The sequence below is a fragment of the Theobroma cacao genome, chromosome 9 (genome assembly GCF_053813885.1).
Source record: "Theobroma cacao isolate CCN51 chromosome 9, ASM5381388v1, whole genome shotgun sequence".
Lineage (NCBI taxonomy): Eukaryota > Viridiplantae > Streptophyta > Magnoliopsida > Malvales > Malvaceae > Theobroma > Theobroma cacao.
The window spans coordinates 49,470,854-49,482,738 of NC_142647.1; the positions used below are offsets into that span (position 1 = coordinate 49,470,854).

At 34.7% G+C, this 11,885-nt stretch overlaps 2 protein-coding genes and 1 pseudogene across 2 annotated transcripts; 1 reads left to right on the forward strand and 2 right to left on the reverse strand.

Annotated features, from left to right (window-relative positions):
• The first annotated feature begins 433 nt into the window (after positions 1–433).
• On the forward strand, positions 434–2,450 carry LOC18590903 (lysM domain receptor-like kinase 4). Its single transcript, XM_018127111.2, has one exon. It carries the CDS (start codon positions 436–438, stop codon positions 2,326–2,328), a length of 1,893 nt encoding a protein of 630 aa, XP_017982600.2. The 5' UTR covers positions 434–435; the 3' UTR covers positions 2,329–2,450.
• A 3,444-nt stretch (positions 2,451–5,894) lies between these two features.
• Positions 5,895–7,320, reverse strand: LOC108663307 (putative caffeoyl-CoA O-methyltransferase At4g26220 pseudogene; annotated as a pseudogene).
• A 225-nt stretch (positions 7,321–7,545) lies between these two features.
• On the reverse strand, positions 7,546–10,035 carry LOC18590906 (alpha carbonic anhydrase 7-like). Its single transcript, XM_007016731.3, has 7 exons — positions 9,451–10,035; positions 9,142–9,359; positions 8,659–8,765; positions 8,471–8,573; positions 8,164–8,331; positions 8,021–8,074; positions 7,546–7,916 (listed from the first exon to the last, which is right to left on the reverse strand). The coding sequence occupies exons 1-7, from the start codon at positions 9,539–9,541 to the stop codon at positions 7,830–7,832; spliced, it is 828 nt and encodes a 275-aa protein (XP_007016793.3). The 5' UTR covers positions 9,542–10,035; the 3' UTR covers positions 7,546–7,829.
• Between the last annotated feature and the right edge of the window lie 1,850 nt (positions 10,036–11,885).

The following is an 11,885-nucleotide window of genomic DNA, read 5'->3' on the forward strand; positions in this document are numbered from 1 at the left end:
TTTGACGTTTGCTAAAAGAAAAACCAAAATGGATGGACTGCTTTTGGTGTTGGGAAAGTTCATGATTGATAAATAACAAGAAGAAAAGACCCAAATTTTGTTACTGTATTATTGTTAATTAATTCCCAGTTGGCCAATAGTTCTTAGGCCGGCAGTTGATGGTGATTAAGTTTGATTTTGACAAGACCCCATGTAATAAACTAAGGTAACTGTTGAATAACGGTATATGCCAAATTGGGGTTACGCCATTTGTAAAACCAAAGAATTTAAGCAGGAGGAATTGATTCCTGCAAGAATTTTTCCTGGTTCCGATCATCTGATTCTCCCTTTCGTAGTGGGGGCATCCTTGTATGGATTGTCTGATGATATGTCTTTCTTTGCTGCTTTGAACACTTGACAGTTGACAGAAATGTGCCATTCTTATTCTCAGGTAGAATGATTTATCTCTTGTTTCTCATCTGGATCGTCGCCAATTCAAGCCTTGCTCAACAATATTATGACCCGTCTGCATGTCCAGAGGATACCAGGAATCCAGGTTCAAGGTACACCTGCAATTCAATCCAACAGCCATGCGAAACATTCTTAGTCTACAGAGCCAACCAACATTTCCAGGTTCAAAATCTGCTGAATATCTCTGCCTTGTTTCAGATGAACTCTGATCGTTTGCTTGACTTGAACAATATAACTTCAGCTTCGGAAGTTCTCAAACCAGGTAGGGAAGTTCTTGTTCCTATAAATTGTCGGTGCTCTGGGGAATACTTTCGGGCACGTTTAAGCTACATAGTCCCTGAGAGGACATCAATTGAGGAAATTGCTTGCGGAATTTTTGAAGGCCTATTGAAATCCTTAACCCTGCTCCAGGATAATCCGTCTCAAGAGAATGATGTCGGGATAGGTGTTAGGCTTCATGTTCCACTGAGATGTGCCTGTCCTGATAATGTTACTAGCGCTAATGGAGTGAAATATCTTGTGACATATGCTATCCTGGAAGGAGATGAAGCAACCGCACTGAGTAAGAAATTTGGAATCTCTCCGGAAGATATATTGGCAGCTAATCGTTTGGAACCTAAGTCGACTATTTTTCCTGGCACAACAGTTTTGGTCCCTCTCAAATCAGATCCCACCATAAATCTCAATATCCCAGATTCTCCACCTCCAACTCCTGGTTTTCTTCCCACCATCACTGTTGAAAAAACAAAGAATACGAAATTGAGGAACTTGTATATTGCAGGATTAATTGTTGGGTTTTTCCTGGTAGTTGTGGCATTGCTTGCTTGTGGATTGTATGTGAAGGTCTTAAAGAAATGGAAGGGAGAGAAACTACAGTCTTTTGCTGATAGAAACTCTATTCCTTCATTTTCAACAGCTAGAAGCTCTCCTCGATCTGGCCAAACTGGTAGAAGCTCTCCTCGATCTGGTCAAACTGGTAGAAGCTCTACAAATTCATGTTTATCTCCTGATCTTCTTGCTGGGATTAAGTTTTCTATGTACAACTATGGCATAGAGGATATAAGAAGAGCAACAAAGGACTTCGATGAAGATAGCAAGATTGGAGAGGAAGTCTATAAGGGGTTGATTGACAATGCTGATGTCATGATCAAGCGGATGAAATTTGAAGACACCCGCCAGGTTATAGATATGCATTCTAAGATCAATCACATTAACATTGTAAATCTCCATGGTGTTTGTTACAGTGAAAATGACTTTTCCTGGTCATATCTGGTTTTCGAACTCCCTAGCAATGGCTGCTTGAGGGACTGCTTATCTAATCACTCCAACAGTCTCAGTTGGAGTCAAAGGACTCAAATAGCTTTCGATGTTGCAACAGGTCTTCACTATTTACACTACTGTATCTTCCCTTCCTATGCTCACATGAGCGTAAATAGCAGAAATATTTTCCTAACATCAAAGTGGAGGGCAAAGCTAGCAAATATTGGATCATCAACTCTTGCTGTCAGCTCATCAAGAAGGAATGACAACATCGATACTGTCAATGGATGGGTTGCTCCAGAATTCCCTGTGCATGGATCAGCTTCAGAAAAGGTGGATATCTTTGCATTTGGAGTTGTTTTGCTTGAGCTCATATCAGGAAGGGAGGCCACAGATGGAAATCTGTTCAAAGAATCAATTGGATTTTTGGGAGGGGGAGCAAGTGAAGGAGGTTGTTTCGAACAACTGAGGAGTTTCATTGATCCATCTCTGAAAGACAATTATCTCCTAGCTGAGGCTTTATGTTTAGCAGTTTTAGCCAAGGCTTGCATAGAGGATGACCCTCTCCGTAGGCCATCTATGGATGATATCCTCAAAGTTCTTGGAAGAATGGTATAATGGCAAGAAAATGAACAAACCAGGAGTTTGATTTTGATTATTAATCTTCTTCATCAACTTATTCCCCTCATTGTAATACCATATAAACTATTAGCAAATGATAATCCTAAAATCCCAGAGCATCTTTCTAGTTATACTGATTACTTTTGTCAGACAATGGGGTTGGGTTGATTGCTATCCAAGGATGAGAACAAGGCTTCCACATTATTTAAAGATGAACAACACATAATCCAGTTTAATTTGTTGTCTTGATATGTAGGAGAATAAGATATTGCATTTAGTCATTAGATTCCATTTGAATTCTTTGACAGAATAGGGCGAAAAAGATTTGTTGTCAGCTCATTGTTTTACTAATTGTTGCTTTTGTGGTTCTAATGATCTATGTTACTCCCTAGTCACTACTTCATGTATGGTTACTTGAGATACAGATATCGAATTCATATTCAAATATAAAAAAAAATTAAAAAATTAGAATGTACAAAATTATTAACAGATAGGGTACTTGTTATTTTTTAGATACTTTAACTCGAACTCTATTATTTGATAAGGTACTTAAACCTTATAAATATCTTGTTAAATTTTTGAATTGTTACCCGAATTTCCTAGACACCACTCGTCCCCAATAAATACTAGATTAAAATAAATTTAAATCAATTTTTATGTGTATTATTGATGAAAATTAAATTAATAAATAAAAGTTAATTCGTAAAAAATAAATTAAAATTTAAAATCATATTTAGAATAATTAATAAATTTTAATAAGTATTATATTAATTATAAAAAAAATATACAAAATAATATATACTAAACTAAAATTTTATCTTAAAAATTATTATTTATAATAAATTCGACTAATGAATATTATAAAATTACTATGCAAATTTGATTATAAAGTATCTTAATTTTACTTGGTCACATTAAATAATACAAAGTAACAATTAACATCCTTATGTCCCATGCTTATGTGATACTCAAACCTTACTTAACAAATGTTTAGACATTCTAATTTCTTAAAAGGCCCCTTGGTATTCTAGATTCCTTGTATTAGGCAGCCACTTGCTTGAATCATACCCACATGTTGAAAAAGACCTCTCTTACACTCTCATTTGTCAGTCATTTTCTATTGCTTTTGTTTAAACGATTCTCGAATGTTTTGTGGGTAGAGTTTTTGTTAATTTTAAGTACTCGATCTTGATTTTTATAAATAATTAAAATATTTGGATCCTATAACTATCCGAAAATTTTTTAAATTTTTTATCCGAACTCAAATTCTCGTTTCTTATTCATTATTGTTAATTAATTAAACCTATTTAAATACTCGATTGTGTAAAAAATATTCTTTAATTGCTTCATACATGCTTAATTGTATAAGATATTAATAATTATAATTTACATTAATTAATATAATTTACTAATAATTAAATTTATAATATGAAATAAACATTAAAATTAAAATATAAATAAAAATTAGAGTAACTTTGACAGTAAGTTCAACGGCAATAGCAACAATAGTGCGAAATCGCCCTTGTAGTCTAGCAAAGAGCTTAACACTATAATAACTTGTTATGCCTTTTAATAAGCCACTTATGTACTTTCTTTTGATGAATTGCTTTGATGATGTATTTCTGGTTGATGTAGATGAAAAGGCAAAAAATTCTTTTTGCTAATAATGAAAACTTACTGATAATTTTTTTAAAAAATATAACAAAAAAATTATTTTAAAAATATCTCAAATAATAATTTAAATAACTATAAATAAATAAATATTCATAATAATTGTTTTGCTAATGGGTTTTGGTTATTAAGAATGGAGTTTTGCTCAATTTTAAATTGTTATTGATTAATCTCAAGAATTAGTTAGGTCGGAGTGACCCAGTAAAAAAGCTTAGAAATTTGCTTCTTGTTTGTTGAACCTTGTGAAGTTTTCTTTAATGCTTAAATTGGATCTTTATTGTGATGGAAATTAGTGTTATTTGAGGCCAAATCAGTGAATGCGTATGCCTATGCCTATGTGTGTCGAAGAGTTGACTTATATAGTATATTTCTTTACTTGGTTACACATTTTCCATTGGTTTGAAGTTTTATGGGGTGTGTGATGTAAACTCAGTGACAGGTTGGGCTATTCAGCTCATTACCAGAATCCATGGTTTTATCTTTGTGTGCCCTTTTACTTCATCAATATGGTGTGGATGGAGCTCTGAGAAGTTTCTCCTTGCCTGTTGTCAAATAGAGCTTTGTTTTTGTTTATTCGGACCTTTGGAAACCATTAGGCATGGGGCTCTGTATGATGCTGCCCGCTGTTGAATCTATTGCTTGCTACTGTGTCGTTAACTTCTTTGTAATTTTTCTTTTCGGAAGGATAAATCAAGAATTTTCAGGTTTATGATCAATAAAGAGTGGGGAGGATAACAGTTGAACTGCAAGGCAGGGTAAATGATTGCAGGGCACTCACTTACAGGCAGGACATCAGAGAGAAGGATATTGAAAAGTACACAACACTTAAACTTCCAACACATCAGGTTTGTTAAAAATCTTTGTATTTTGAGTGTTTCAATTATTTATTGCCAATTTTGTGTAGAAAGTGCTGGGTAGAGGAAATGCAAATGTACCAGCTATGTCTGTAGAACCCCTCATATCATGAGATGATGACCTTTTATAGTTTAATACTTACCTTGTCCTTTAATAATCTTATTTGCAGTGGGGGTTATGTTGTGATTTCAACTCCAGATGGTATTTTGGATCATGAAGAAGCCATTAGTAGGAATGTGGGTGGACAGGTTTTTGGTTATTTTCATTAGACTTGTCTGTTTTTCTGCTCTCTTTTACATGGGAAAAAGAGAAGACTAGTTCTTTGAGATCTGGTTTATTTGTGAACTTTGAAGGACAAAAGCAAACTTTTTGCAGAGTAAAGTATTTTTAGCTACTGTCTCTTCATTATTTTGATTTAAGATAAGTGTAAATATCAGTTTAGAATTTTGATGCTGCAAACATTCTTTGTCCCAATTTGAAGTGCCACAGGTGGTATGCCAATGAAGGCTTTTCATCTCTGATATGCACCAATTTTCTTGTAACACCATTGTCAAAATGATCACTCAGCTACACCACCTCAAGAGAAAACATAATACTAAGTGACAGCAATTCAGCCTCTTGACATTTGTTTGGCCAAATTTTGTGTCATCTTTTACAAGTGATACTGGTCACTGTCTAATAGTGGTTCATCGCTGCCAACTGAGTGGTGATTGGCAAACTGCAGCCACAAAAAGCCCAAACCAATGTGTTCCTACTGAAATGTTTCTACTTACCCAAGACCATCCTCGGTGACTCGAATGTTGTGATTAGGTTTTTTAAGTGATGATAGCAATGTTGGCCTGAACACTTAATTAACAATTTTAAAACTTAGTGCGTCTACATCACTGTTTTCCATTGAAATCTGACTTATATAATAAAATTTGAGCAGAATATGAGCATCCATTGATTGAAGAGTCAAAGATAGAGCAGCTATTGAAACTGAAACTGATAACATTTGAGGCTGAGACGAAGCATAAACAATTTATGACTTGAAGAATTTAGTGAATACGCCTACAGATTGTGATCCCATCACCAGTGCAAGTAAAATTTGGATACGAGAATCAGCTACAAGCAATTTGTGCACTCTTCAGGCAATGCAACGGTTCCTCCCCACAGTGTGTTATCATATACAACAATCCCACCTACCTTCACCAATTTCATGAATCTTTCATGCTAGTTACAGTAATTGATCTTGTCAGCATCAATAAAAGCAAAGTCAAAGCCGTTTTCATTTCCCACAACAAGAATTACCCCCAAAAAATAAAAGTGAAACATTAGGAAAAAAACCCTGACTGGGATGACAAATGCAAGATGCTAGGCAAGGAAATGTGGGGATACTTCCATGTTATTTTACACAAGTCCATCTACAGACTGTTCACTTATGGGCTAAGGTATTAGTCTTAATGAAATAGATGGATTGTTTACCTTGCCATCCTCAGGAATTGTAAGAGCAGTAAGGAGAAGAGAGTATCCAGCGAAAACTCCAACTCCAACTGTCTTTTTGGCATTAATTAGCTTCAAGAGCAAGGTAATTAGCTGCTCAGCATCAGGTGCAGTTTCGGCATGCTTGAACCTCTTACACTTGAAAAGCGAATCCAGGATCATGTAGTGGCGGTATGCCTAACAAATGGTTCCCCACCCTCCGCCAAGCGGCGCAAGTAGGCCTTCGCCTCATCCAACTTATTCTGCTTGCACCAGCCCTTGAGCATGATGGAGTGAGTGATGTCATTCTCCAAACCCCTCTTGGAAATCTATTAAGCAATCATGTCAACGGCGTCAAAGCAACTCTCCTCTACAAGAGCATTCAAAAGCACGGGGTAGGCGAAGGCATCCAAGTCAAGACCGTGGAACCGCATTCTGCTGAGCTGCTGGAGTGCCATCTCTGGTTTCCCTGCAATGGTATAGTCCATGACCAACGTGTCGTGTTATCTGACCTTGTGAATGTACCTATGGGCCATATAATCCTGCAAGAACTGTTCAAGCGTCACAGACTTGAGCTTCGCTTTCGAAAGAATCTTGAAGATGGGATGGAAGGTGGCTCGGGTGTGGTGGAACCCAGGCTGGCGGCCTGCCCAGTCGAAGAACTTGAGGCAGGAGAGAACGTCGCCTTGCGAGGAGGAGTGGCCATAGGAGAGGACCTGGAGGACAAAGGGCTCGGAGAGTCGGAGGTTGAGGTGGGACAGCCTGGAGGATGCATCGTTCATGGCGACTTGGCCATGGGAGTTTAGGATAGTGAAGATGCGGTCGAGGAGAGCTGTGTTGTTACGGGCCTTGAGCCAGTCCTTGAAGGATGCTACCACGTCCTTGGCGCTTGGGTTGGGAGGATGGGCTGATGAGGAGTTGTTGGGAGAGGGAGATGGGGAGTGGATTAAACATGAGTAAGAATCACAATTTCGATTCTTCAGCAGGAGAATTCGACTGGATTTTGCTGTTTGATTGCATTTAAAACCATTACCATTATCAATTTTCTTTTATTGTTAAAAAATTAAAATATATATCTTCTTCAATAAAGACAGAGTTATTAGATATTCGACTCTCAATTACTATTTATTTTTTTAAAGTTTAGAGTTTAAAATGAAATACAATTAAAATATAAATAAAATGTTTAAAATTATACAATTATTTAAAATTGTAACATATAAAATATTTCACGTATCACAATAAAGATTTTCGATACATTCAATACGACGATACAAACAAAAAAAAACAAATTAAGAAGAAATATAAAATTTAAAAAAATAATTATATGTCTATAAAAAGTTAATGAAAGTGTGTATAAATAACTATTTATCTACTGATTACCTAATTAAACTCGAATTCATCCCTAACTATCTGCATAATTCCTTCAAAAATTGAACTGGCATGGATTGCAGGAGGAAGGATGGTGACAATCATAAATATATTTATTTCATCTGTGGTATTATTTATAGACTTCAATGCTCTTCTTCATCATCTGGCCTAAAGAGTTGAACTGAGCGCTTGTTTATCGGTTGCAGTGGTCTTGCATTAGTATCTGAAGCCTGCGAAATATTGATATCAGCCTCTCCACAAGTATAATTAATGAAGATTGAAATCGATTACGATGCTGTTAATTTGATTTTCCATGGTAAAATTCGAAACTTACATCATGAACGGCCACACGAAGCAATCTCACTTGCTCCCTGGTCACAGTCCTCACCTGATCAAAGAGGGGTAGGAACTGTTAGACAGGTTACATCACGAAGAAAAGAGCAGCAAGATTAATATTTGAGGAAGGTTATTGCAAACCTTTCTGACAATGCTCCACACCACATTTTCATCACAAGGAGGAACAGTAAGAGAGCCAATGTATCTGTAATACTTCCTACTGCCAATTTTTATGTGCCTTGGATCGATCACACCCGCCACGCTCTCTCCTTCTGTGATATCAGTAATGCTCGCTAAATGATCCAGCAACTGGTAACCAAACATGGCAGATTAAGTGAGAGATAGATTCCACTAACTAGCTAACAATATTCATATACAATTAATCCTATCTGATCAGATTAACACAGGAATGAAAACTATACATGGATAGGGAAACTCTTATATTTACCGATGAGAGGAAAGAATCTGGTCTGCCAATCTTGTACATGATCCCTATCACAGCAACCTTGTCGTCCGCACTTTCATGAACCAAGTGCACCTCCAAATCATACCTGAAAGGTTCAATTTTCCCATAAGTATTTGGTTCTTCCTTTTATGATAGTTGTTGGGTTTATGATCAGGGAAGAGAAAAGTTACCTTCTGCCATTGATGGTGTGCTCGGAAGGTGAGTGCCAATGGCACTGTTTGAGTGCATACTCAGTACCATTGATCTCTATGGCTCCTGCATCACCGTCCCATCTCAACTGCATACACAAATTGATTCAAATTACAGAAAATTTTTTGATAAAATGTGGTACTGTATATGATCTTTAGTATGATAAGAAAATAGGAAGGAATTTTTTTGATAAGAATATGCTGCTGTTATCCCATAACATCTCACCTAATACGATTCTTTCAAGTCACATTTAACAATGATTAACTTGAAAGCCATAGTCTTGTAACAACCATTATAGCATGTAGGGCCATTGTAAGATAAGATAAGATAAAAGAAATATTCAAGCTGGCCAGCTAAATGCATTGGCATGTACCCATTGGAAAGTAAAAGAAAAGGAAAAATGTCCATGAATTTCATATACTGAGAATATTTATCCCTCATTTTTTAAAAAAATTTTTCATTACCATCATATCATGGCCTCTATTTCTTAGAGTGGCATTGCATGGCTTGTAGCTTCTCTTAAGCCTCCCGAGATGGGAAACAATATTAACTCTTTCATTCGACATATCAATAGGAGATTGCATTGATCCATTGCTACATGCTCTCCATTCTGGATGAATCTCTCCCCATCTTGCAGGCGCTCTTGCACTATTTTCATTATAATCAAACTCACTTTCATACTCTGCAACAACAGAAACAACAAAATAAAAACTCTGATGATCGAAAACGAATTCGAAATATGGGATTACTAAAACACCAAGATTTTTCCTTACCAACTTCTCGAGATGTTGCAGGGCATGAATATTGCAAGACAAGAATAATGGAGAAAATGCAAGCCAAGAGTTGAGTTGGTAGCTTTGCCATCTTAACTTGTTAATGTATAGCTAGTTGTATCTATCCCAAGAGACCTTTGCAGTTAAAGAAATGGAAAGGGGGAGGCAGCTTTATATAGTTTTAATTCCTTTGAAAACGTTGAAAAAAACCCTTTTGGAAGCAAGTATAAACACAAGGAAAATCAACAACAAAGTTGATGGCCAACACAGGGTGGTCTTCTGCAGTATGTGCCTTTTTCTTCTTCTTGTCTTAGAAATATTTGCTTCATCGGATTGACGTGCAGGCTGACGACTGAATCCAAAAGTGTTTTGAAGAGAGATTTTTCCACATTCATTCTTAGACCCTTCTAATTCAATTCCCGGATGCTGAAGGTGATATAGCGCAGAAGAATACTCACCAAAGACAAAATCCCTACCCCAGAAATGAAAAAAAAATTAAAAAAAATTTGGAAAATTCAGTGGAAAGAACTTGATCAGCAATCAATCTGATAAGTTTTTTCTATGGCACAGGTTTTCTGAGTGGTTGAATTTTATGGGTCAAAATAGGAAGTGGAGGTTTAAGCACAAGTTGGTTTCAAGCTTCAACTGAGTAAGACTGGCACAAGAACCTAAAAACCCATTGATTGTGTTTGAATATTTACCAAAAAGTCATTACCTACTGTCATCATCGCATAAAATATCTCTCTCCTCTTCTCTTCCTCAACCTTCTAATTTCCTACCAAGACCGGCTTTGACCTTGATTTTCCTTCGCTTATCTTTCTAATTAAGGGTGAGTCATTTTTATTTAAAATCAAATTAATTGAAAAAAATATTTGATTAAAACAATTCGATTAATTCTCGGTTATTCGGTTAATTCAAAAAGTAAAACGATTAAATCAACTCTTTGATTAAAGAGTGGTAGGGCCAAGAGCCGGGTCAAGGTTGGATGGTAGGTCAAGGAAGAAGCTTAATTTGGATTGTTATAATATATATCTAATTATATATTAAATATAACCGAAAACTTATTTTTGATCTATTGATTTAATATTTACAGCATATTTAATTAATTTAATTAAAAAATTTCTTAATCAAATTAACCTTTTACACGTCTTTATTCTAATTTAGAATCTAAAAATATTAGTTATAAACTAATTTATACCATGAAGTACCATATATCTACCATTTTGTCCTATTATTAATATATTTTAGGTTTATAATGACATTTATTATAATATAAACATTGCTATCATACCAGGTAGTAGATTATAATATAATATAATATTTTTCAATTGCTATTTTTAAGGGTAGCTTAACGAAGTTGTTTTCAATACTGATGGCGTCCAAATTACTTCTTTACTGCTATTAATTACTTAATCAATTAATTAAAGACCCTATGATCAACGGTGTTACCATGATACGAATTAGCTAATTGCATCTTAATTTGGCCCAATTTTCCAACAATCAGTATGAACTGGTGGACAAGAAAGATTGCGTATCTGCTTGTTTCTTAGTCAAAATATGTATAATTAAAACATCTTTTAATCATAGCCTCAAGAATATATAGTCCCAAATTTCTCCAAATTTGAATCCCAAATTGAGATTGTTGCAAGATATTCAATGGCCATAAGCATTGTATCATGAAAGGGAGTGTTTCATTAAAATAAAAGACCCCATATTATCATTATTACCCAGGATTTTCACATGAAAGAATTTAATATATCGCTTAACATTTTATTTATCAAGAACATGTTTTGAACTGTAAACTCTATATGGATAGAAAAAAAAATAATTTACAAAAACAATGATTTTTACATTTTTTTATAATGGTTTGAATTTTTGGGATATTTTATTTTTTATGTTTTTCTTCTCATTGCAATACGTAAAATTTAAACACATCTTATCTCTTGTTTTATTAAAATATAAGATACAATATAATCTTGTTACTCAGGGCTTTCACGAGGGAGAATTTACTATATCATTCAATAGTTTATCTGTCAAGACCATATTTATAGTGGTTTGAAATTTTAAGATATTTTTACCCAGATGGGGAGCCTTTTTTTAATTAATAAAAAATAATAAAGTTATATAATAATAATTATAAAAATTAATCGAGAGTAATATTATCTTTTTATTCTTACCATGTCAGCAAGTTGACAGAAATACTAACGATTAACTAACAACTGGATTTACGTGTTTAGCAAAAAATATTTTTTTAAAATGAAATATTTATTTTAAAAATTAATAGATTTTCGTGTAATTTTAATCAAAACTTAGAAGAATAAGGATATTTTATCCAAAATTATATGTTTGTCTCATGTCAATAAGCTTATGCAAGCTTTGATGAATGTATATTAATCTTGTTAAAGTGTTGAACCATTTCGGTTATCTTTAACAAA